Source organism: Anopheles marshallii, chromosome 2, assembly GCF_943734725.1.
Source record: "Anopheles marshallii chromosome 2, idAnoMarsDA_429_01, whole genome shotgun sequence".
Classification (NCBI taxonomy): Eukaryota; Metazoa; Arthropoda; class Insecta; order Diptera; family Culicidae; genus Anopheles; species Anopheles marshallii.
Genome location: NC_071326.1, coordinates 88,487,705 through 88,513,525, shown reverse-complemented (window position 1 = coordinate 88,513,525; position 25,821 = coordinate 88,487,705). Strand labels below are relative to the sequence as shown.

The following is a 25,821-nucleotide window of genomic DNA, read 5'->3' as shown; positions in this document are numbered from 1 at the left end:
GGTATATAAAGCATCATTCCTCGAATCAACAGGGCAGATGTATTAATGATTACACCTGGCCAGCAAGCAAACGCGAAACAGGAATGGCGAATATTTCTGTACCCAAAAACAAACGCAGCAGCAACGGTACGGGTGGCCCATCTGCATTTGAGAACTGCTTATTAATTGGTGCAACATATGCACACGCAACAAATGATGATTGCAACGCGTAATTGCAATACCCAGCACTATGTGCGGCTGTCGCCAACATCAAAGTATCGTCACCGGGGCTGAATGTCCGGACCGAGCGCATTCATTCGAGCGGAAAATGGTAGATAAAAGGCACATTTTTCTGGCTCCATTTCGATGGAATGTGCACGGAATGGAATGTATACAGACCATGTCGATGAGCAATAATTACCGGCGCTTTCGCGGAAACGTTTTACACCGGCATGACAATGTTGAGCTTATTAAGGAGTGTCATTTTCCGGCGATGGAATGTTTTATATGCTGTGAATCAAACTATTCCTATCAGTTTTGAATGTGTTTTAAATTCTTTCCAATTTGAATACGTACGTTTACTTATTTTTTCTTACCCAAATAACACTGGCGACAACTCCAACTCCACATACTTTGGTGGTACTCCGACAGAAGGATTGATTTTGGCGCATGTGACTTAAAACAGTAAATCATCGATAAGAATCAAATAAGCAAATTCCTCTCTAAAGCCATTGCTATAATAGACAATTTAAGCAAAAACCGAGAAGAAAGAGAAGAGCTTTTTCTTCAACCGCCAAATTGCATTCAAGTGGCTGCGTACGTTCCTTAGTAACGGCCCAAGGGTGTATTCTACTCGGCAAACAGTACTGTCAAAACACAAGAAATATAATAATGAAAACATTTTTACTGGGAAATAAGGATATTATGCAACTCAACGAACACCGCACTATTTACTAACAAACAACTAACGAACAAACTAACAATCCGAATAGCACTTGTTGCACTCTATACCAACACCAATGCAACGATTCTTCTACAACCAATCCTACCAATGCCTTCTTGTTTTCGCACCTGTTTTTTTACTGTTTTTCCTTTTACCAATTAGAAAACATCCATCAACCGGAACGCCACTAATTTATGCCAGCACACCAAGCTGCTTATGCTTTGTGTACGTACAGCGCACCACAGTAAAGGGTACGTTTGATGGCCAGCTGGTGTATGCCGAAAGCGCTTGCAACACTTTACCGGTTTCGGGGTATGTTTTGCGAAGCGTCTGCGGGTATGTGTAGAAAGCAATCGCTCGAAAGTATCCATCGTATATCCGTTCCCGAAAACTATTACCTACCAGGCGAGCTGTGGCACTCGAAGGATTCCGGACCAAAATCGAATGTCTGTGATGTAAGCAGCGCTGAAGAAGAGCACGACCGCTGCACACCGCTAGCCGCACAGAAGCGGAAACGGAGCGAAAGGTATACAATCCAATTTTCGGTCTCAAAAACTTTTCTCCGACAGTAGGGTCAGTGATAGGGCAAGCTTCGAGGAGCACAGGCACTCTGCGAATGCAGATGGTGAGCGTTTAACGGATGACTACGTTTTCAGAAGTTTACGTATGCGGGATTTCGTCCCTTTTCCACCGAAAGCAAAATATTATGCAGTGAAGCGTTCCGTTTTCGAACGAAATGGTCTCATCCGTACAACAGCCCATGGTTATTAATATGGCTGTCCATATGGTAAAACCACTTGACGAAAGTTATTAACTGATGTTGCTGTTTGCGGAAGCTTCCTGTGTTTCCCCAAGGAAAGGTGTACTGGAGCTAATCGATCACGAGAAGGCCGCTTGCAGCTGCAACACTGCTGTGCACGGGGCTGGATAGATCCATTGCGAAGTATTTGAGTCAATTAGCTGCGTTGTCAATCGTGACTAAAACAGAAGCTCTTTGTATGAAAGTTCCTTAAGGCAAAGTTTTGTTGGAAAAATGTCATATCGTATATGATCGTTAAAACGGACAGCATGAAGAGTTCGACGGACAACTAATCCAATAAACCTGTATCCATAGTAACGTCGAAGCTTTCTCTACCGGCACATGTGCAACATGGTATGGATTAGTAGGCAGTGCCCAAGGTTTTTTGCAGGCCACTCCGCCTAATCGACTCAGTAAAAGTCTGAGCTTTCACATGCTGTAACTTGCGGCGATGATGTGTTTACAGAATTTAATACCCAAATGAAGCTGTCTAAAAGGTTTTCCTCGGGAATCACCCCTAGCTGGAATGTATCCTTACGGTGGCACACTTGAGAAGCTGTTTAATGTAAAAGTTTAAAGCTAGGGAATCCCATACTTTGTCAGAAGCCTTCTCAGCTTTAAGGCTTTAGGCTTTAGGGATCCGATACCTATATTGCTAATGTTCGTCTTACCATGTTCTTTCTCGATCGAAAATCCTGAAGACCTTCGGCAATATTCCACAAAAAGTAAGTATATTAAGTGCAGTAAAACACCGTTGGCATTCCAGCTTTTTTATGGATGATGACAACGAGACCAAACTTCAGAACAGTAAACTCCCCATGCTAGTGATGAGATGATGATGATGATGATGATACTGTAAAACAAAAGTTTTTCGACATCCAAGTCGATAAACACCGAAAGCTATACCCGATGGATGTCTGGCGCTTACCCTGCCGATAACTTGACCTCCATTCGTCGTAAGCTTTTCCTACCCTGACCAGCCATTCCTTACTCCATTACAGCGTTACTTTGTATCCATTTTTTAATGTACCAACTCCATATATTTAATCGACGAAAGGGGGGATATCACTTTACGACCAGCTTCACACACTCATACTCGCCACATTGCCTGATGGAAGTAGCTAGTAGCTTTCATTAGAATACGGGATTAAAAGTTTCACACATAAGCCCGATCGAAACCGCAAAAAATAATATCCTTCAACTGGTAGCAAACCTGACGATGGTTGTGTCCCCGGAGAGAGGAACCTTAGGGAATGAGGGATGAATTTCCTGTAGTATCATCAACAACACTAGCAAAACGAAAAACGTTGACCACTTCCAGACGAGATCCAATATAGGATATAGTTGAAACTTGGATTAACGTTGCACCGGGATACAAGTATGGAGGATTTTCAGCTTGTTTCTATGGATTAGGACGCAGCAAAAGCATTCAATGGAGGGGAAGATTATGAGTACGTTGGAACAAGTTTTTTTTTTGCTTTACCTAATTATCGTCAATATTCACATTATATCTTCAGTGTCGTTTAATTCTATCCAATCATTAGTTCGATGCTTTCGTAAAATTGTTGTCCACGGTAACAATTCTAAGGTAAATAGACCGCCTGCATAGCGATTGATAATTAGGTCAGCTTACGGTTCAATTATCATTATCGATTTCTATAATTTCAACCAGAAGTCAGCCTGATATTCACCCAATCAGATTTACTCCGGGAAATAATCCGGGAAGCATGTTGATTGATGAGCATTAGCCCTTAGTAAGCTGTTCTGGTGAGAATATTTGAGTCCCAAAGCTTCACCATCAAAGGTAACTGTCCATCTAGGGTGTAGCCCCGTTTTCTCCTTCTCCCATCAAAATCCTCGTGTTTGTTGTTTAGTGCAGCTAATTGATTTTCACAGGCGAGCCACTATTAACATAATCCTACAAATAGCATTTGCGTCACGTCCACGAAGATGCCAGGTTGAAAGAATTACCCTTAGGTTATTGTTCCAGGAAACGATTACTCGTTCGGGTGTGATCCACTTTGTTTAAATTGATCGTCAGGCGATCAAGTATCAAGCAAATCAAGAAATAATTAAACTATAGATGCCTATTTACAAGTGTAATTACCAATTCTACGGCATATTTGATGGAATAATGCGTTATACCGAAGGAAACCTAGGCTCTATATGTCTGTAGAGTTTCTTTTCATGAAAAAATAAAACTTTTCAGTTTATAAGCTGAAACTATTTCACTGTTGATTGCTGCTACTACTGCCAACTGCTACTTCTGCATGATGATCTTTTTAACACCTGTTTAACGGCTTCTAAAAAGCCAGGGTGTCGATTGGGGGCAGTCGTGTTTTTTAAATTGCTTCGTTAAGTTTGTTCGTTCAGCTTTCGTCAAACAGAGCTGTCACGGAAACGTCATCTTCTCGCGTTTTGTTGCGTTCGCCGTCCGGTGTGGAAAGTTTGTAAATTCCATATTTTTCAACAAAAACCTTTCTAATTTCACCACAAACATGGTGCATTACGTGAAAATGGAAGACGGCAAGGTCATGCCGATTCAGGAAATGCTGAAAAGTATCGAACGGTAGGTGTAATTCGCCAAACTAAGTGCAACCATAACCTGCACGCTCATTTTGTTTACGTTGCTTGCTACCTTTCCTCTACGCCCCACGGTTTTCAGATACAATCCGGAACACCTGAAAGTGATCGAGGCTTACGTAGAGGAGCAAGCCCGCGAGAACCAGTACGATCTGGAGGCAAACCTGGCCTGCCTGAAGCTGTACCAGTTTAATCCACACTTGCTGAACTTAAACATTACGTACATCATTCTGCTGAAAGCCCTGACCAACTTCCCACACACGGATTTTGTGCTGTGCAAGTGTTTGCTGCTGCCGGCCCAGATGACCGACGAAACGGTGAAGGAGATCATCTATCTGGCGAACATTTTGGAAAAGTGTGACTTCTCGCTGTTCTGGGACCGAGTTAGTAAGATTCCGGAAACCTTCGAGAAAATCAACGGCTTCACCGATTCGATCAGAAAATTTGTCTGTCATGTTGTGGGCATCACCTTCCAGACGATCGATCGCGGATACTTGATGCGACTGTTGGGTAATGTAGAGGAGAACGTATTGCGGGGGTGGTTGAAGCGCTACGGCTGGAAGGAGGAGGGTGGTCTGATCACGATCGCTACCCAAGAGGACAAGATTAAAACGAAACACATTACCGAGAAGATTGAGTTCGATAATCTAGCACCATTAATGGCCAATTGCTTGTAAGTTGGTGTAACGTGTGAGGGGAATGTCTCGCGAAGGTGAAATAAACAATATCTTACACTCCTCTCTATGCTAATGACTCATTCATGGTTCTCCACGGCGGCACGTTGTATGTGGATTGTTTGTTTATTTTGATCCTACTTCAACTAAAACGGCTTAAATGCTAATTACAAACTCGTGTTCCCACCGCTTCACTCTATCTCAATCACCGCTCCCACCTTGGTAAACGCTTCCTTCAGCTTTTCCGCCTCGTCCTTCGGAATATCCTCCTTCACAAGAGTCGGTGCACTTTCGACAAACTTTTTCGCCTGCACCAAGTTCATACCCTCGAGCAGATTTTTCACCTCCTTAATCAGCGCTACCTTCTGTTTCTCGTCAAACTTGACCAGCTTCACCTTAAACGTCGTTTTGACCACCTTCGGGGCAGCTTCCTCCTCGTCGACAGCAGCCGGCGCGGCACCGCCAAAACCACCGGCAAATGCACCGAATCCGGCCGGCATCATAGCCGTATCGGGCAAGTTAAGCTTTCGCTTCAGCAACGTACTCAGCTCGGACACTTCCAGCAGATTCAACTTGGCGATACTGTCTACGATAGACACCAGCTTTGGGTCAGCCGGCTTATCCGCACCCTCCGGGACCGGTATCGTGAGCTTTTCAGCTCCGGAGGACGCAACTGCAGCTTCTGCATGTCGCACCACATTCGTTGTGATGTGTCGTGTGATGGAATTTACACGGGAAAACTGGCAAACTGTCCGTAATGCAATCATTGTCGTTTATTCGGCAGCGTTGTGATTGAAAATTATGCAAAATGTAACGATAGTCCGGTTCCAACTTTTTACCAACAGCATGCGAACCAAGTTGTGTTGTGACAGCTGTGACGTAACCGGTTCAGTGTTGCCAGCGAAAATGTCACTGCTTTTACTGATTTTGTTTATTTTATTTTTATTTCCAGTTATTTTACTAAACTTTGACCATTGTAATTAATTTAAAAACAGGGGATTAAAACTGCAACAAATTTCGAGCTTGACGCACTTTACACATATGTTGTAGCTCGTCGATCCTATTCTACAGGTGAAGGTTTCAAATATAACCGTTACAGAACGCTGTCAAACGAATGAACGAACCGGTTCAACGCAAATTCAAAGAAAAATTAACTGTCAACGCTGCAACGTATTTATCTGCGCGTTGTTTTGAGCTGTGTGTGTATCAAGGAAGCAGAATTTTAGTGATTTTCAACAATAATTATTATATTTAAACTGATTCAAAGTGGTTTTCTGAGTGCAAACACACAGGACGTACCGGTTTCGTGCATTGTGTGTTAAAGTTGCAACAGGCAGTGCGGTTTAATTTGTGATTGTATTTGGCTTACCCCAGCTTGTTGTGGCGTCTGTTGGTTCGTTGTTGATATGCTGTGCATACACCCAGCAAGATGAGCTCGAAAGGAAAACGATCGTCTGTGAGTGTGGCTAACGTGTTGGTACCGTTTTAACCGTGCTATTATTTACGTTGAAACGTTTGGTTTTTTAGATTTTGAAAAAACAGCAAAAGCTACCATCCACCGATGGGCGTGTTAGCCCCGTAGCATCGCTGCCCAGCGCCCTGTTTAAGAGCAATAGAAAAATAGAATTTCATCGCAAAAAATCCATCAAGTGAGTAAAACCGGTCGGTAAAAGTGTTCGCATCTGTAATGTTCCTGTTATCTCACTCGTTCGAAGGGAATTTCTGGTAGGTGAGGATGTGGACACTATCTGGGGAAATTCGTACGAAGTTTCCACCGACGGTACTCCGTCCAGTGGGTTCGAGGACGCCACACTAGCCAACAGCACCTGCCGAAGTACACCGGATGAACAGAACAAGGAAAACCTATCGGTAAACCAACATTCCACGGTGGATAATTCGGTGCGACGCAACTCCATCAATACCACCAACACAAGCTGGGATCTATCGATCACGATAGCGGACGAAGAGAGGCGAAAAATACGTGGCGAAACGTCAGTAGTTTTCTCGCAGAGCCTTAACACGACCGAACGATTGCTGGTGGAACCGTTTGCGACACCGCAGGTTCCTACCGAAAAAGTTAAGCCTCCATTGAATGGTTTGCAGGTGGACAATAACGACGTGCAGGCAATGGATATAAGTCCAATCAAACCGAACATCAATCCGTCGCCAAGAAAATTGATATACACCTTCCCGAAACAGGGCATGTTTGTGGAAATTAATGATGTTCCGGATGGGAACCCAGCTGAACAAAATGTCAAGAATGCTTCTTTAAGCACAGCTCAACGAGAAAATCAGAAAACACCGATTCATCCATCGTGGCGCACCGGAACATCCACAACGAGTAGTCAGTCAGCTCTTCTAGGTGGCAGCTCATACAACGTATCGGAAACGTGGAATTCACACCCGCACGGTGCTCACGGAGACCTGGCTAACGTTAGTTCCGACGTGGATACTACGATCGCTCTCACAAACGCCATGACGAAGGTGCTTCAATCGCGTTCGAACGAATCGATTCAGAAAGCAACTAATATGGAACTGGACGAGTCGACTACCACACTACCGACAAACGCGCTGGCGCGTGCTAGACCTTCATTTTTACCATCTAACCAACATCCAGCGGATGAATCACAGGATGTGCTCGAACGAACGCCGATAAACGGTAAGCAGGAGAGCAGCACATTTCTACCAGCTGGTCACACATGCGAAGACACACAGTCGGCAGATATATCTTCACCAGTGGAAGGACATATACAGCGCAATAGCTTGTCCCTCGATAACCTTTCCATTTTGACCGATACGAAAGAGGAGAACACAAATAAGATCGGATTAGTGCACCAACAGCTCAAAGTAGACGAGTCTTCTGCGGAGTGTAAACGGGAAGGTATTCCGATAGATTTTGGTTTGTCTAGTTTGAGCTTAAATCTCCGACCGAGCTCGCCTGAGATACCGGTGGTTGTTAAACCAAGAATATTACGTCCTACCCTGCCATTAAGTATGCTTGAAACTGCAAAAGACGTGGATGAGAGTAAGAAAACAGATACAAAAGACGAATACGATCGTAATCGATCGGCAAAGCGTACCCTCGGTATGGTATCCAGTCAACGGCAAAAGGTTACCTGTGAGGATCTTAAAGAAACGGAAGTCGGCAGTAAGAAATCGCTTGTGGCCATGGACATCTCAACTAGACGGCACACCAACAAACCATCGCTAGCTACAGTCCATTCGAGAACGACCGTTGATATGGTAGAATCTTCTAAACAGTCAAAGGACTATCGCTCCACAATTTACCATTCGTACGACATCGATATCGATCGTGAGGTGTTGCAGGGACAAAACTCTGCAAAACAACGCCATCGACAAACGGTTCTGTGTGATGCGGAAATGGACCTAACAACTCACGTTTCTGCAGTTGTTAAATCATCTAACAATGCTACTAGACGGACCAATCTCGTGCCGGAACCGCTACAGGATGACACGGCACAAATACAACGAACTTCGGAAAGAAATAAGCGCGAAACGGTGCTTGGTGCAATTCCGATCGATGATTCCACCGATTGCTCCCCGCATTCACCAGAGACAGCGCTCAAAAACTATCGAAAAACTGTGTACCCGTTGGACAGAATGAAAGAAGATGTTCCGGTTGTACCACCGACGAATGACTCTGATCGTAAAACGATCATTTGTAATGACAGCATGGTAGTAGACGTGTATCCAGCAATGAACGCCAGAGCTGGTCCTGAATCTTCAATTTCATGCGTTGTTTATGGCCGAAATGTTGACGAGCTGTCCATTCACGCCGCACACGGAAACAATGCTGTGGATATGAAATTCGGTCGTCCCACTACCTTCCAGCCGGAACAGTGTGATGAATCTGCTCAGATTGTGTCCGATCGCGAAACCTTAATGCAGGAGGAAAATATGATTGTATCGGAGGGAGCTACAAGTGCAAAGGATAGAAGACAACGTTTTACGACACACATTGCACATTCGATGGAAGAAGATGAAAAATCTACCGTTAATAGGGAGAAAAAGAATGGCACAACACCTTCGCTGTATCATTCACGGAAGAGTATCTTCAATGCGGAAGAAATGGAGTTAACTTTAGTGAAAGAATCGAATACGACGGCCCTGCCCGAGACGTTCCAAAAGATTGGATATTCAACACAAACTGCGGGTGGAATGGATGAAGGCAACACGCAGCATCTTTTGTCTGTACGGATGGAAGCGGATGACCATGCTGATCAGGAAGGTATGGATCTTCATAAAACTCACCGTGAAGATGATAAAGCGTACTTTATTCAATCACGTCCCCAGTCAAGAATTCCTAGACTAACATCCCATCTTCAAGAGGATATGCAGGATATTCAGCGCGAGGTAAACCGGCCAAGATATTCCATTTACGAACGGGAAGATATGGACGTTTCAAAATTAGACTGCGGGACAACCATAAATGAAGCATACCCAGAAGATCGTTCGAATGCGAAACTGGAAGAGGACAAAAAGAAGAATTCGTCTATTCATCCAATGGGTCAGCATAAATCAAGATTTTCCATCTACGAACATGAGGCCATGAACGCTACCAATATTTGTGAGGATCCACGCATTGAATCCCAATTCCATTACCCCGACCAGGAACCGAAATCGAAGCAAGATGGAGACAAAAGCATCACCGTCCGCGAGACACACTCCACGAATGCTCGAATTGGTTTAATCGACATGGAAATAGAGCAACGGGTAATACAAACTGAACCGAAAGAAAGCGCGCATCGGAAAGATGTGACAACTTTAACGCACATTGGCTGTGCCGATTTGGACGACGAGATGCAGAACAACGTTACTAACTACAATACATTTTTGGAACACCATGAAACGTCTCACGGAATGCAAGTGCAACAAGTACACCATACAGACCAATTGCACTTGGAGAAAGCATTCAATTCTACGCGTCTATCGAAAGCATACGAAAAAGATATTGTTTCCAAGTCGGTCATTCCTTCGAGACCATCATCCTATCTGGTAGAGGCAATGGATGAAACTAATGCTCCTTATTATGCATCATCATCAAATGCTAGACAGACTAATTTCTCGGAGCGAAAGACGTTTTCCAACACTCGTTTAGATTCTTCGATGCACATGTCACCGGTAGATGACAACAGTGGTAAATCAACACTGAGACAGAACGCAAGACAATCGAGCTACTATCCCGAAGAAATGGAAAGTACACCGACGACAGGGCAGAAGAAGGCGTTGGCTGGTCGTAAAACTTGCATCGAGTCTTTTAGTTTGCGAAAATCGGAACTGCAAAGAATCGCACAACAGGGTAATGCTTTCGATATGGAGGGTATTTCGGTGCTCGAGAGTGATCCAACTGATTCGAAGCTGGAAAAGTACGTTACGGTACAAACGCAAGCGACAAGCTGTAGCTCGAAAGAGTTGGATGGGAATATGATTAAATCTGTGGTTGCGACTATGGAAACGCAGCCCAAAGGACTCCCAAGCAGTCGTTTGTCTGTTTATGATGCAGCGGCTATGGTGGAGGAAACAGTACCTATTAATGCCCTTAGACTAAAGCAAGGACAAATACCAGCTCTGGACCGCTATGAAGGTGTGACAAGCAAAGAGCGTAAGAGCAACGATTGTATGGATGAAACGATCGTACCGGAGAACATACGGGTGGAACGCGATTTGAAGTATGATATCCACCAATCGAGCAGCCGTGTTGGTAGCACTGGAAATGCATCGCCGCTCATGTGTATTGCGGAACATCCTTCCATTATAGGCCAGCATCAGGCACACGATCGTGGTACACTATATGGCACTGAAGAAATAATGGAACTGACGACAGCATCGCGCAAATTGACCGAATCTGTCCAAGATAAGAGAAATAGACAAACAATCCATCAACCAGCCAACATGGATTTGACCACGGTCGGTCGAGAGACTGTGACTGCACCACCACAGCAAGTATTTTCCCAACGTGAAACGATCTACAATGTCGGAGCGATGGAAGAAACTCCGCCGCATGGTGGTTTTCATTCGGTAAAAGCCACCAACACTAACAAGCAGTGTCTTCCCGAGCCAGGACAACGATCGGTTATTGCCGAACGGCCGTATCGACGTCCGCGACAGACAATTTTAATACCGCAGGACATGGATGTGGAGGACGAAAAGGAGGAACGACCCGGTGAAGAACAAAAATCGTTCGCTTTATCAATGCTACCACGAGAAACAACTGAAGATCGCGTTCCTCGTTCTGCGTCCATACTACCGAAGCACACATTCTTCCGGGATCCATCGATGGATGCATATCCCGAGTTTACAAAATCTTTCCCTCAGATGGAGAGGCAGTCATTGCAGACGGTCGATCGGAAAACCATACCCAGAAACGATACGTCCGCCTTTAAGGCACATGAAATTAGTGACATTTCGTTGGCCACGACAACGATGGAACCAGAGGTACCGTGCATTGGTAACATCACCGGTATGATGAGTATGCGCGAGATTACGGAACCACTACCACTTGCATCGTTCCAAGAGCAGTCCAATTCGGTGTCCGTTATTTGTCGAGCAGATGGTCCACGGAGTGAAGCCCCTTTCGAGAAGCGGCAAAAGGATCTACACGATGATACAGTTAGTGTTGAGGCGATGGCATTTGTACCGACACGCCAAAACGGTGCAAGTGACGACGAATTCTACGATGCTGAAGATGATCCAGCCGTAGAACATGATCTGCTTGTGGATCCTCTTTCGCTGACAAAATCCCGTCATCTTACGATGAAGTTTATCGATGTAGGACACTTGGAACAGACGAATTATAACATCACGGCACCGGTACAGGGTCCGGTCACTGCATGTAAGCGTGCTCATGCGCAAGTACTTAGCTCACCGGTTATCAATCGTGCTACCGTGGTTGATCAGGATCCCCTTCACATGACGACGGAACGGCAAACACTGCACATGAATGTGGAACATACACCGCAAGGCCCAATCAAAAAGCGTCCACGAACATCCTGCACAAATCCTGCACCCGTGGATATATCCACGGAAGTTGCAGCAGCTGCAGCTGCTGCTGCTAAAGGAATCGAGGAACCATCACCGATTGAGGAAGTCATAGTTAAAGAAGAACGCGAAACGCTTACCAACGCTAGTCGCATTTCTCAGACACTTATTCACGATCCGTCCGTGTTCGTGATGGAAGAACAAAATCTTCTGGACGATGAATCGGATCTTCCGTGTACTTCAATGACTGAAGAACTGCAGCCGGATAATAACGAACAAACCAGTCCCAAGCAATGTACCAAACCACCGCCCTCATCTACATCACCCCCACCTGTGTGTATGATTATGGAACTGTCCTACTACAAAAACTTTGCCAATTTAACGATTGACACGTTCGATTCGTATGAGGAAGAACCTTTAACACCATCACCAGGGGGCGTGGGCGAGATGGAAGAGCAAGCAGATGCCCCGGAGGTAAATGATCTCGTTGCGGAATGTATTTCCGTTAGTGATGAAGATTCGCTCATCGTTACACCTCCGAAGGTACCGTTTTCGCTCGCTTACAAAGGTGACAATCAGCAAACGGACGTGGTACTCGATTCCACCATTGCTAGCAACATTATGTATCAAATCCGGCAGAAACATCCAGTTGTGAAGCATTCTTGCTGCGGTATGCAGACGGAGTGTCTGTGTCGGATGCGGAAAGAGTTGAAGCGACATCGGGAAATGTCCGATTTGGTGTGGAATCGATGGTGTACTAAGTTCGAGGCAATCAAGCAACGAATACCCAAGGTGTCGCACGAAGAACAGCAGACCGATCAGCAGCGCGATGACGAGAATCGATCCGTGCGGGTAACGCTGGAGGAACAAATTGAGGAACTGAATTGGCGGTTGCTGCGTGCGAAGGTGGATGACGATTATCTGTTCGTAAAGGGTGAGCTGAGCAGGGAGGATTTATCGCGGCGCAGAAGTAGAACGATTGTCAGTGGACAGTATCCGGAAACGCCCAGTGCCGTATTTTTGGCGGACAACTTTAGAAGGTAAGAAAACATAACAGCGGGTGTACTTAAAATGATAGTTTTGTAATGCGAATTGTATAACTTTGGGGGTTTTAGTTTTATCGAGCTAATTATCCATTGTCTTTTCCATTCTTCCATTTGTCAGCTGTCTTTCGGAACAATTGTACGTAGACAACAGTCCTCCGTTAGGTGCACCAAGGCCAAGGGTTCCTCGTATCACACAACTGATTGCGAATAAACTATCCACCGATACGGGCACCCGTTGGCTGTTGGACTGTTCGGAGGATGGTGATGGCGTGCTCTTACTACGACATCGTACCCTGCGTAGTTTCTACATATCGGTACAACTGCAGCCACCACGAAGCAAAACCGGGAAGATGGTCCGGGACATCACCGAAAGCTGGCGACTAGAACGGATACAGGTGCACGAATGTATGGAGGAGTACGTACACTCACCCAAGCTACTGCTAGCGCACATCGAGTTTATGCGGCTCGCACAGGAAACGACCGAGCGAACACTCCGATCAACGTACCGAACGGTTGCGGACCTAATGGGGTTGTGGCATCACTTCCACGAGCTGATGCAGCGGGTATTTGATGCCGTGAACCGACTAGTGACAATCATCCGCAACAACGAAGCACTGTTGTGCTACGATGCGTAAGTTTATTGTGTCTCTTACAATACAAGTGTTGTAATATTTTTTCGATTTTCCGATCTTCTCTACAGCCAAATGGAACGGTTTCATGTGAAGAAGTGCGTATACCGTGCTCTCGATGATGAGGTAAACACACTGCTCGTTCATTTCAACTGGATCGCAAGTATCGGAGCGTCGGGAGTGAGTTTTAAAAGGTCCACAGTAGACCTGAACAAACTTCTTCCCACGTCAACCGGTGCCAATCAACAACACACGACCGCTCCCGGAAATTTTATGCAGGGCGTTGGGACGAACGAAAAGACGGGTCTCATGTTCCTGGAGTGTTTACTGTGGAACGTGGCAAAGCACTACGAAACGTAGCACAAACGTACGCTAATCGTTTCTAATATGAATCCTTATGAAATGCAATTTTAAATAGTGAATGTGTATTATTTAAACGCTTTGCTATTGTTATACGGTCTAAACGAAATAATCCGTGTTGCAGCAAATAAATGTTGGTGTTTTAGTTGAATTGATGATCTATTATTAAATTATTCTTTTAGTTGAATATGAAATCGAATAGAATTTAAAATAAATACACTACATACACTTTCGCTAGTATTGCTCTAACTAAAGAGAGGGAATAGATTCTGAAATGAAGTTCAACAAACGCACGTTTATCTTTCCCAGAGCAAGCATCTTTCTATAACATTTATACAAATGTAAGGAAAAGCATATTTTTTAGCCTTTATTCAAAAATGTTGAAAATAAAGTATGGTTTCTAGTTAAAAATAACAAGTAACATTCAATTTTATTCAAGAAATAAGCGCATTTCGAATTTACCGCGTATTTTGGGGCACAACTGTGCTGTAACGGCTGCAAACGTCACGCGCCACATCGCGTGTTGACGTTTCATCATGTGCAAATTGACGTTTGCAGCGGACAACAAACGAAGCGAACAATAAAAACACACACACACAAATGCATGTGGAAGAACAAATAGAATGTAGGAAAGTTTCTACAAACAAACGACAAAACAGCTGAATAATTCCATCTGTCCAGAGGTTAGGAGGATAGAACAAGCGCAGGCCAACAAGCCAGTACAACTGTTTCAGTTGTGTTTGGTGCTACTGCGCGGTGTGTTGTGCTCGGATTACCTCGTCCCAAGGTACCCCTGACCTTAAGGAAAGGGTTTACGCATTTTCCTTTGTGATATTGATTGAATCGTTGTGTCGCAGCGAGTCACAGGATGCAGAATGTCCTGAATTCTGTCAAGGGCACGGCTCTCGGTGTGGCCGAATATTTAACGCCCGTGCTGAAGGTAGGTCTACGGAAATGGGAATAGTGCGTGTCGCGTCTCCTTTGTTTCTCATCTTTGCTGTTTCCCTTTGTACTCTTCACGCAGGAATCAAAGTTTCGCGAGACGGGTGTGCTAACGCCGGAAGAATTCATCGCCGCCGGGGATCACCTTACGCATCATTGTCCGACCTGGTCGTGGGCGGTTGGAGATGAGAGCAAAATAAAGCCTTATCTTCCGAAGGGTATGATGATATTAACTCCCCTTTGCACGACCCCATTTCACAATTTTCCACTTTCTATTTGGTACGCGCTTGTTGCAGACAAACAGTTTTTGATTACGCGCAACGTACCATGCAGGCGGCGCTGTAAACAGATCGAGTTTGTCGGCGAGGAGAACCTCGTGGAGGAGAACGATGCGGATGGTGGATGGGTCGAGACACATCACTACAATCCGGACGATGCGGGAAGTGCCGGGCTGGAGGAAAAGGTGTGCGAAATGAAGCTGGACAGTTCGCGCATCGAGGACGAACCGGCGGCCGACATGGATGATCCACGAAACCTCGACGAGGGCGATGCGGATGGGGGCGATGAGGATGACGAGGATGGGGCGGCAATCGATATGGATGAGTTCGAGGAAAGCGGTTTGCTGGAAACGGTTGATCCGGTAGGAAAAACGGGAAAATATCGAAAGGGCTTACGGTAACCCATTCAATGTGTTTTGTTTTAGTCAAATGCACTACTTCCGGCACCGAATGAGAAGCCCAAACCTGTCGCCTCATCGGAGGTGGAAGGTGATTCGGTGGTGCGCACCAGAACGTACGATCTACACATCACGTACGACAAATATTACCAAACGCCCCGACTGTGGGTGATCGGGTATGATGAGAACCGGAAGCTGCTGAGCGTGGAACAAATGTACGATGACGTTAGTCAGGATCATGCGAAGAAAACGGTTACGATGGAATCGCATCCACATCTACCTGGACCGAACATGGCGTCGGTACATCCGTGCAAGTGAGTTATACGTCGCAATGAGGGGTTTTTGAATCAATTTTACCTAGGTTAATCCGCAATTCCTTCCAGACACGCCGATATCATGAAGAAAATCATCCAAACCGTTGAGGAAGGTGGTGGAGAGTTGGGCGTCCATATGTATCTCATCATCTTCCTGAAGTTTGTCCAAACCGTCATACCGACGATCGAGTACGATTTTACGCAAAACTTCAACATTTCCAACCACAAATAAGGCAATGATTTGATAAGATAAACGATGGCTCGCCTTCGAGGTCGCTCAGAGAACCGTTGACGTCCGTCTGATGTTAGTGGCTAGCAGGGAACGGCTTTTCACAACTTGAAGGGCTAAGTTTCGTCAAAACTTTTGGTTACATTGTGTTGTGTTTTTTTAAGTTTAACCTCTGTTCTAGTTGGTTTTGAGGTTCATTTTCCTGTTGCCTAAGTTTTACGTTGTAGTGTGTCCAACTTTGTATTTTTCTGTTACTGTCCCGTGGTTTTCCTCCAACTGAACGCACCATAATGATATTTAAACCCGATCGCAAATCGCGCACTCTATTACGCAACTGTGGCTTGCAGAATAAAGATCTATGGTTAAGAAAGAAAGAGGTGAAATATATGTACGGAATTGCTTATCAGAAAGTCGTTAACTATATCCTGTTTGGTGGGCTGTAGTGTGTTGAGATCACCCGCAATTTGTAGTACTTCAGCAAGGTTTCGTGTTCTACCCAATAGAATGTCGCATATGTTCCAAGTAACTCCTATTTAAGTTTTGCCTCCAGCATGCAGAGAAGTCAGGTGGAGGATGTTGATACAACGTCTAGAGGAACTTGAACGATCTCATAGGTTGGATCAAGTGGAGCTATACCTGTTGTGGATTGGATGCAACTCTGTACCGAGTTTCCTGGAAACAGTTTGATTGCCTGGTCATATCAGGACGCCGCACTCAACTGTGATTCTTGCTAAGAAGAAGAAGTTAACTTCGAAGGTGTTGGATCACCTATGTTCGGAAGCAGTATAGAATCATTGATCGCAATCGGCCGGACAGTAGAACAATCGTACGGAGTGTTGAAGGCCTGTGCACCGCAGAGCGATCACAGCCGAGAACCGTCAACATCTCCGGCCGCGGGTCGTGTGTTCCCTCTTGTCTGAGCTGTAGTTTAGTAGAAACATGCACGCGTAAGGTTGTAAATATCGAGAGAACCATCAACACAAATCGCTCGAGAGTTTTGAAAAAGCCGCGGGAAACGTATACGGAGCATAAGAAAAGAGCTGGTGTGAATCCGGCGTGCAAGAGAACAAGTGCCCGTGCGGCGGAATGAGGCAGGGGTATTGGGGGGTATGGGACAGAGAGACATCCAGAGACAGAGAACGAGAGCAAAAGGGAGCACGAAGACGTTTCGTACACATGAAAGGCAAAAAAGCGCTACCAAAGGTAGAATTGGCACTGAAAACAAACAGAGCAGCGAACGAAAACAAGCCTGCTTTCGCGCTCCTGCAAAGAGAATTACGATATTCCGTGTTCCGCGTCTAGCTGTCAAGTAGAGAAAAAAGGTCCGGTATTCCGGTGGAACCGGGAAAATTAAGTCATCAATGGTATCAAAGTCGCAACCGCATCTATTTGTCCGCCATTTGTCATTTTTGGTTCGCTTGCGTTGTCAACGCGCCCGTATGCGTTTCCCATTCCACATCGCAATGCTTTGACGTGTTGGGGACCGTGTTCTGTGACTTGTTCGTGCTGTGGGTTTCAACATTATCAAAAGTGCGTTGTTAACGACAACGTGAAGCCGTGGAAACAATCCCTCGTTTTTTTTCCACAGTTTTCCTCCGGCAGCGGGAAAATACTCTACCTCAGTAGGCGCTTTTGTCTTCGACTCCCACACCTCCCCCACCAACCAAGAGTGGTTCGTTGGTACCGTTATTTCAGGATGTGGTGGAGAGTTATTTGTGCTACGACGTACGACTTCTGCCTTTTTGATGTGTGCACGGGGATCTGCCTCGAGTAGGCAACAGAGAAAGAGCGAGAGCGTGCGGAAGCAAACAGAGAAGGCGTGAGTCGGAGTAGGGCAGGTATTTTTTTTTGGTTGCAGCAGGGAATTTTCATTGCGCGAGCATTATTCGCCTGCGTGGAGCACAACTCTGTGTGTAATACGGGCAGTAGTTTGGGTGTGTGTGCGTACGAGAAAGAGAGCAGTGTCACACACACGCACACACCACCAGAGGCAAGAAAAAAATCCCCGGGAGATAGAGTCGAATCGGAAAGAGCGCGTGCGAGCGTCGCCATATTGTTCGTGAGCGTAGTGCGAGTAGGTCGATTTTGAGGAGCTACGGCGCGCGCGATCTGTTCCGTGAGCTGTGGTGCGTTGCTACTATAGTGGGCCCCCATTTTTTGTGAGCCTTTTCCCGTTTCGATTGCACCTCCATAGGCACAGAGCGTGTGCGGAGTGGTAGTGAGAAGCGGCGAGGCAGAGAAGCTTGTAAAATCCTCTTCATTTTATAGTGGGATGAGCAAAAGAAGCGTACCTTTTTGATGAGTAGTGTCTGAGAAAGAGAGAGAAAGCGAGATACAAGAAGCAGTGTGTGTGAGAGTGTATGCGTGCGTACGCGCGCGTTCTTGGAGTTTTTTTTTCTGAACCATCGCGTACCATCGTTGGGCCAAGTTCCACAAGACGAGGAAGTAAAGTCCCCACGCAGGTGGTAGGAAAGGGAGGACAACGACTCCCCTCAGCGCACACACGAGTAGACCAGAATACGTGTCTGTGTGTGTGTGTGTGTGCAGTTTTCTTTTCTGCGCCTAAGTGAAAGGAAAAATCGAGAAAATCCGTACGGTGTGGTGCCACACAGCAATCCGTGTGCGAAGCAGTCCGTCTGTGTGCGTGGTTCGAGTTTTGGCAAGCAAGAATGGAAATGTAGTGAAAGCTTTCCTCCATTCAGCTTGGTGTTTGAATATTTAGTAGAGCGAGTTCTGTGTGAAAACAACGACAAATAGCGTTGTAGGGTAGTGTGTGAGTTGGTACCGAGCGGGGTGCCGAATAGTGAGTGAGTGAGTGAGCGAATGAAAATTTTCTAAAGGAAAAACGCATTATTTTTCCTGTTTCCAGCGTGATATAGGTGGAGATCTGGTGAGCAAGTCGTGTCGGGAAAGCAAGTGAATAATTGCAAGGAATAAAAACACGGACGGGTCCACAAAGAGTGTGAATTTTGTTTGAGATTAGAGTGTAGTGCGTGTGAGAGTGAGTGAGAGTGAGGAGCACAAGAGGAACCATGTCGCTCCCTATCAACTCACTGTACAGCCTGACCTGGGGTGATTACGGGACCTCGCTGGTGTCCGCGGTCCAGCTGCTACGGTGCCATGGCGATCTGGTGGACGTCACACTGGCCGCCGGTGGGCGCAGCTTTCCGGCGCACAAAATCGTCCTCTGTGCCGCAAGTCCATTTTTGCTGGATTTGTTAAAGGTAGGTTTCATACTGTTCCCGAGTGTGTGCATGGGTGGGTGTGCGTGAGTTTTCAAAGGTTAAATTTAGAGCGCCGTAGTGGTGCTGTGTGAGAAGTAAGGAGCGAGAGAAGCGCTTCAAATCACTCGCACAAGTGAGAAGGAAGAAGCGATCACTGTCCACGTCAGAAGGAGAAGAAGCGAAAGTAAAGGGTTTAGTGAGTAGGCAGCCAGGCTCACATATTGGCTGTTAATGTACAAAGAATACTAAAAAGTGCACCATTGCGGGTCGTGCGGGTGTGTGTGTGTCTGTTCTCATAGGGGAGCATAATAAGGATGGGAGAAAGCAAGAGAAAAAATATCGTCTGTCATCCATCTCCCCCATAGTGAGAAGAACGAGTGCAGTGAGATGTGTTAGACATGGGTTGATTTATTTTGGGAATATTTTGTAACAAAACCAGCAATTACGGAGAAATAGACGTTATTTAACGCATTGGCAATGTTAAAATTTCATATTTACTCTCTCTTTTGCTGTCGTTTCGTAATAAAAATAGGGTTTTGGAATAAAAAAAATGACTTCAGTGAGCTGAAAAATAGTCTCTCTGTTGTTTCCTTTAGTGAGATACGGGTAGTTTGCGCTCTCTTTTCTACGTTCACAAATGTAGAAACGGGTGGGTCGAAAGAGCCTGTCGGAGCGTGGCAACAATACGATAGAGAGAGAGAGCGACAGAGAGAGGGAGAGTTGAAGAGTTTTTTTTATTCTTTGTAATTTCTTTCATTTCCAACCGTATATGTGTGTGTTGGTGTGAGTGAAATGTCAGTGCTGCTCTAGTCTCTCAAGAACCGGCAACGCAGTGTTGCCAAATTGCACTTTATTTTTTCTTTACAATGTTCATAGCGATTTTTTTTCTAAAATGATGGAATCGAATTTATGATATTTCACTAAGTTTTAACGGAAAAAATGACACATCGTTGAAAGATTTTTTCTCGTCAAAATTTCCCAAATCTAATGATGTTGGATGTGTGTGTGTGTGATGCTATTTTTACACTTGCCATCGGGTTCCGTTAGCAACGCTATTTCAATGCGGTTGTCATCGGTGGTGTTTTTCCTCTTACTCCCGAATACCTGTTTAATCCGCATGTTGGTATTCAAAGAAAAAATAGCAATGAATTGGGGTTGTGATGGGTGGTTGTCAGAGATGGCGTGCTTGTTTTTGCTACTTTTGCTTCACACCGATCCGATGTGATTCTGTTACAGATTTTCCATCACAAGAGCAAGCAAAACAGAGCAAATTGCGAAAAGAAGCAAAGGCCAAAAAGACTCTCTTCTTCCTCTCCGGTGCCTCGTGGTGCCTCTCCGGTGTGGAAATTCCCAACCTAAACGCGCACTCAATGCACGGAAAATGTTCGCCGATGGTCGGATAATGCGAATGAGATAGAAAAGAGTGTCCTCTCATGCCATATGCTCCTTGATGTGTGCGTTGCGTGCGTGCGTGGTGTGTGTGTAAGTTTTTGTGGGCGAGCGCCCTCTTTCCACAAACTCTCGGGAGATGCAAAGAATTCCGCGCGTGCACCCTCGCGGATGATCTCCGCTCAATAAATGATGAGGCTGAGGAGGAGGAACACATGCCATGCACGCAATCAAGAGAATAGATCGAGTATATGCTCTGTTTTGATTTTTTATTTGCGCACACATCAAAACATCACAAACAACGCTTTTGTTGGTGTGAGAAGTTGGTCAGGATAGGGTGAAGAAAATCCTTGGCAGGAGGAGGGATGTCTGTTTTCGATTGTTACTGTGGGGCGATGTCCTGGAATGTTCAATGATTCCTGCGATTTATTCTATTCTAAAGATATTCGATAGAGAGACCTTCTTTATTGGGCGCAATTGTGCTTTTGAGCCCACGATGGGGTATCCTGAATATAGCGGATATCAAGGATATATATTCCTCAAGTCGTTAAATCTAGCTTGTTATTATTATTACTTACAATGCAAGAGGGGGGCGACCATTGGCAATCGAAAATGATATAATATACCAGCGAATGCGCACAGTTGGCATGGATTTTCTACGTCCTACTCAACCACTAATGCTTGGGGAAGGGAAACAACGCGTCGCGCCAGGAGGTTTATTTGATTCTGCGCAATGTGACGAAAAATGAAAATGCCCGTGTACATTAAAGCGCTGGTTGTACGTTCGGAAAAAATAGCAACGCCTAACCATAAGATGATATGAGATCAAAGCAATGTAAAAAAAACAATCATGAATGATTCACTGAATATTAGAAGACCTGGATGGAAGTAGGTGAACGAAGCAACCGGAGGTTTATGTTGTCACCAAGCGATAGAAGTGTGCGAATCGATAAAACATTTTCTCATATAAAACACATCACAACTCTGCGTCTCCTCTTACTCTCCTTCTCATCATTTCATTTGTTTCGCTTTCTCGCTTTCTCTCCGTGGTGTTATCCCACTCTCCTCTTCGCTCACGGTTTGCTCTCCTCTTACATCTGCCTGCGGTGTATATCTCTCCGGTGTGTGAGGTGCGTGGCGTTCCGCCTCTTTTCATCAAGTAGCATTATGTGGCGGGAAATTAACCCACATCCCACAAAACGGTGGAACAGCATGCGGGTGGCCAACTTTACAAACATGATCTCTTCTACCCCAGCGACTCTCTGTTTTGATGTCGAATTTCTATTCTGTGTTTGAATGTTTTCTCTTTCTCACCATCTGCTCTGCTTCTCAACAATCTCCACCAGAACACACCATGCAAGCATCCCGTCGTTATGCTGGCCGGCGTCAATGCGAACGATCTGGAGGCGCTGCTCGAGTTCGTTTACCGCGGTGAGGTGAGCGTGGACCATTCGCAGCTTCCCTCGCTACTGCAGGCGGCCCACTGTCTCAACATACAGGGGCTGGCACCGCAAACCGTGTCGCACAAGGATGACAACACGACGTACACCACCTCGATCCAGCTGCATCCGACCTTGGTGCCGCAGAACCACGTCAAGGCGGTGATCGACGTATCGAACAATGTTTGCGTGAGTAAACTGTCACTTCCAATGAGCGCTTCCGTTTCGAACCGGGGAGTGTAACAAAATCGAAGATCGCGAAATATTCCATCATTTTTACACCAACACAATGCGCCAAACTTATGTCTCTCTGTTTGCAGACGGCGGAAGAACTGATCACAACACTCGGACCCACACAAACGGTACAGGCACAAGTCATTGAAACGATCACCCCGGACCAGATGTCGGATGAAGTCACGAAGGATGTCATTAGCCAGTTTTTGCCCACACGCAAGCGCAAGCAGCGCACCAAGAAGACGGTCAATCAAGGACAAGCAGGTGCGGCGACTAACAGTGCAGGCGGTACTCAGGCGGCCAAGGTTATGAAAACGGATGACGATGGTACAACGATTCAGGTGATTGTGAACAATGCGGAAGAAGCGACACCCGTTCCAAAGGACATCAAGAAGGAAGCGAACGCTGACGGTACCACGGTAGACACGAAGGAAGGCATCATCAGTAAGTGTCGGAAATGGGTGTGTCATTCGCATTGGAATTGGTTCAAACGATATGTATGTTTTCCGTCTTAGAAATCAAGAGCAAATCTCAATCGGAACAACCGGCAACCTGCCCGATTTGCCAGGCCGTCATTAGACAGTCGCGGAATCTACGTCGACATCTGGAACTGAGACATTTCAAGAAACCCGGCATGAAAAAGGAACGCATCCGCAAGAGCAAGAAAGGTATGGCAATTAACCGTTTTGTTTCAAAACAACTTTGGCAGAGCCTAGATTATCTGTAGATGCTTCGGTGTACATTTTTTATCGTGTATGAATGGCGGAGAAGTTATGAAGTTCCCGACAAAACTGAACTAACAATCCATCATTTACCATCCTTCCCAGGACAAGGTTCGAATCCTAACCAAGCAAACGGAAGCAACGGCACAAACGCAGGCAATGGAACGGTAACCGGTGACCAGGTCGTACAGCAGGCCCAGCAGCAAGTCGTACAGCAACAGGCCCAACAGCAACAGGTGGTACAGCAAGGACAACAGCAGACCACGATCGACACGACCGGCACGATATCCGTCACCGTTTCCCAGGCTCAGGCACAACAGATTGAACAGGCAGCCGCAAACGGACAGCAGCACGTTGTGACACAGCATGAAAATGCGGACGGCACCACATCCCTTTCGATCGCACAGGTTCAAACGCTCGATGGTCATCAGCTCGCAATTGGAAATCTCAACCAGGTAAGCACCACTTACGGAGCGGGATGTAAATATCAAAAATGTATATTAATAACGGCTTTTTTTTTTCTTAGGCCACACTGATCCGAACCGGTGAACCGATCGAAACGGGCATCATTGCAACGCACGAGCCGACGCTACGTCCCCACACGGAGCTGTTCCGCGTCGGCAACACCGTCTACACGATAGAGGAACGTCGGACGGACACCACCAATCGCCTAACTTAGAACGATGCGGACGTCGACAACGGAGAGGGCGACGTTTATGAAATAGTAGAGGGTGTCGATTACGATTGCATCATCGACAGCGGTGTCGACGTCGAAATAGAGGAGGAAACGGGCGAGATGGTGGAACAGCAACAGCAGCAGCAGCAGCAACATCAGCATCAGCAGCATCAGCACGGTGGAAACGGTGGTGTTGTTGGATCGATCGTGGTGCAGGAGGATGATGGTGGTGGTGCGATGGTAAATCACGTGGAGGAGGTCGAGGAGGACGATGACGATGTGCAGGAGATCGTCATGGATGCGGCCTCGGTGGTGGCCGTACGACAGGCGGATGAAATGATGGTCGGCGGTGATGTGAGTGGTGATACAACGGATGGTGTCATTATAGATGCCACTACGGATGATGAGGAAGAGCTGCTTCTGCATCATCATCATCACTCGCATCATCACCATCATCATCAGCAGGTGTTGCAACATTCGCTGGAAGTGGACGAAGACGATCACCACCATCATCATCATCATCCGCACCATGCCGGACAGCAGCAGCAGCAGCAGCAGCAAGAGGATGTATCAGACGATCATCATCATCAGCATCACGTACATCACGTGGTAGAGGAGGATGATGTGGAAGAGTTGAGTGGAGTGGTAGAGGAGCTGGAAGAAGAAGAAATTGTGCAGCAGTTCGATGGCTCAACGGTCGTCACCGTGACGACGGCACGGGGGAGTAGCACCACGCGCAGTGCTCACCATAGTGGTGGAATAAGCTTCGTAACGACCGATTTGCCCCTGTCCAATCGGCGCAGGCTTGCTGTCCGACGAACTCTCGGGAGCGTCCTGCAGGACGATGTGGTAATAGGCGAAGCCGGTGATGGTACGATCGTTGAGGTGCCCATCGCTGCAGGGAGTACCGGTAGAAACAAGCCAAGACATGATGTAGGTGGAACGGACACCGACCGAACCGGTGGAACGGTATCTGCAGAGGAAGCAGTAAATGCTGCTGGTGTAGAAGCCACACTTGAAGGCAGTGATGGTGGTGGTGGAGGTGGAGGATCTAGTGGTGACCATGCCGGTTTACCATCGTCTTACAAACATTTTTTCATCCTCTAAAAGTGGTAGTCTCCCATTTATACAAAGTCCCCCCCCGTGGTCGGGCAGTTGGAGAAAAAAAGATTGTTTAGTTGTTTTTTGGAAGTCTCAACTCCACGCGCAAACATATGAAACACTAGTCGAAATGTGTCAGATACAACATTTTTAGGGCATTTGTTTGACTCGTTGTGGTGTGGCTGTTCCTTTGTTTTGACGAGGCACCTACCACCCTTTTTTAGACCCATGTGGGGGCAATGATGAGGGTGGAATATTCAATAGAAGAGTCGTGTTGCTTTTGTATACAATTTTATATGAACCCTTCCGTTGTTTCGAGAACGTCACCCCTTATTTCATTTATTTTATAGTGACTTGTTAGAACTTTGCTCTAGTGTATAGGTTTTATTTGTATTTAGTACACCGGGGGAGAGAGAGAGAGAGATAGAGGACACATCTTTACAAACAACATATTCTACACACCACCATACCTTCATTAGGTATGTTTATTTTATGTTTAATTTTACATACGAAGATCGTGGATGGAGTGTAAGCGCGCGTTCTTATAGTATGTGTCTTTAAAAGAGTGCCGTGTGAAGTTTGGAGAAAGTTAGAATTCGAAATTCAAATGTCAAACAAATTTAGAACTGAAAAGTTTAGTCGACGATAACGCGTGCATGTTTTCTTTTCTCAAAAACATTATCCTTAATACTCTCCATCCGAAAGGGCACGCGCAAATAGAGAGGCAAACATGGTAATGTTGTTCATCGAGCGATTTATAAGTTTCCTTTTTTTCTATTAGCTTAAGTTATGGCTTTGCTTTGCCTACATTAAAGTTGTACATATAGTTGATACGTATGCGCACATCGCTACACTACTACTCC

The 25,821-nt window shown here is 45.8% G+C and overlaps 5 protein-coding genes across 5 annotated transcripts; 4 read left to right on the top strand and 1 right to left on the bottom strand.

The window, feature by feature from the left end:
• Window positions 1–4,135: 4,135 nt before the first annotated feature.
• LOC128719951 (eukaryotic translation initiation factor 3 subunit K) lies at window positions 4,136–4,981 on the top strand. Its single transcript, XM_053813593.1, has 2 exons — window positions 4,136–4,290; window positions 4,387–4,981. The coding sequence occupies exons 1-2, from the start codon at window positions 4,220–4,222 to the stop codon at window positions 4,979–4,981; spliced, it is 666 nt and encodes a 221-aa protein (XP_053669568.1). The 5' UTR covers window positions 4,136–4,219.
• Window positions 4,982–5,169: 188 nt separating this feature from the next.
• On the bottom strand, window positions 5,170–5,745 carry LOC128719892 (uncharacterized). Its single transcript, XM_053813532.1, has one exon. The coding sequence runs from the start codon at window positions 5,743–5,745 to the stop codon at window positions 5,170–5,172; it is 576 nt and encodes a 191-aa protein (XP_053669507.1).
• Window positions 5,746–6,407: 662 nt separating this feature from the next.
• Window positions 6,408–14,012, top strand: LOC128708324 (uncharacterized). Its single transcript, XM_053803298.1, has 6 exons — window positions 6,408–6,434; window positions 6,506–6,627; window positions 6,694–9,116; window positions 9,207–13,017; window positions 13,142–13,654; window positions 13,724–14,012. The coding sequence occupies exons 1-6, from the start codon at window positions 6,408–6,410 to the stop codon at window positions 14,010–14,012; spliced, it is 7,185 nt and encodes a 2,394-aa protein (XP_053659273.1).
• Window positions 14,013–14,880: 868 nt separating this feature from the next.
• LOC128710251 (ubiquitin-like-conjugating enzyme ATG3) lies at window positions 14,881–16,181 on the top strand. Its single transcript, XM_053805297.1, has 5 exons — window positions 14,881–14,952; window positions 15,037–15,172; window positions 15,251–15,594; window positions 15,658–15,944; window positions 16,014–16,181. Exons 1-5 carry the CDS (start codon window positions 14,881–14,883, stop codon window positions 16,174–16,176), a joined length of 1,002 nt encoding a protein of 333 aa, XP_053661272.1. The 3' UTR covers window positions 16,177–16,181.
• A 3,024-nt stretch (window positions 16,182–19,205) lies between these two features.
• Window positions 19,206–23,882, top strand: LOC128710236 (transcription factor GAGA). The gene is made up of 6 exons (XM_053805282.1): window positions 19,206–19,397; window positions 22,133–22,414; window positions 22,546–22,903; window positions 22,975–23,127; window positions 23,287–23,636; window positions 23,708–23,882. The coding sequence occupies exons 1-6, from the start codon at window positions 19,206–19,208 to the stop codon at window positions 23,858–23,860; spliced, it is 1,488 nt and encodes a 495-aa protein (XP_053661257.1). The 3' UTR covers window positions 23,861–23,882.
• Window positions 23,883–25,821: the final 1,939 nt, after the last annotated feature.

Excerpts from the sequence above, each read along its gene's own strand:
- LOC128719951 (XM_053813593.1), top strand. The coding sequence starts at position 4,220 with ATGGTGCATTACGTGAAAATGGAAGACGGCAAGGTCATGCCGATTCAG. Across the intron at positions 4,291-4,386 it reads ATGCTGAAAAGTATCGAACG|ATACAATCCGGAACACCTGA; the intron begins GTAGGTGTAATT and ends CACGGTTTTCAG.
- LOC128719892 (XM_053813532.1), bottom strand. The coding sequence starts at position 5,745 with ATGATTGCATTACGGACAGTTTGCCAGTTTTCCCGTGTAAATTCCATC.
- LOC128708324 (XM_053803298.1), top strand. The coding sequence starts at position 6,408 with ATGAGCTCGAAAGGAAAACGATCGTCT. Across the intron at positions 6,435-6,505 it reads CGAAAGGAAAACGATCGTCT|ATTTTGAAAAAACAGCAAAA; the intron begins GTGAGTGTGGCT and ends TTGGTTTTTTAG. Across the intron at positions 6,628-6,693 it reads CATCGCAAAAAATCCATCAA|GGAATTTCTGGTAGGTGAGG; the intron begins GTGAGTAAAACC and ends ACTCGTTCGAAG.
- LOC128710251 (XM_053805297.1), top strand. The coding sequence starts at position 14,881 with ATGCAGAATGTCCTGAATTCTGTCAAGGGCACGGCTCTCGGTGTGGCC. Across the intron at positions 14,953-15,036 it reads ATTTAACGCCCGTGCTGAAG|GAATCAAAGTTTCGCGAGAC; the intron begins GTAGGTCTACGG and ends CTCTTCACGCAG. Across the intron at positions 15,173-15,250 it reads AAAGCCTTATCTTCCGAAGG|ACAAACAGTTTTTGATTACG; the intron begins GTATGATGATAT and ends CGCTTGTTGCAG.
- LOC128710236 (XM_053805282.1), top strand. The coding sequence starts at position 19,206 with ATGTCGCTCCCTATCAACTCACTGTACAGCCTGACCTGGGGTGATTAC. Across the intron at positions 19,398-22,132 it reads TTTTGCTGGATTTGTTAAAG|AACACACCATGCAAGCATCC; the intron begins GTAGGTTTCATA and ends AATCTCCACCAG. Across the intron at positions 23,128-23,286 it reads CATCCGCAAGAGCAAGAAAG|GACAAGGTTCGAATCCTAAC; the intron begins GTATGGCAATTA and ends CATCCTTCCCAG.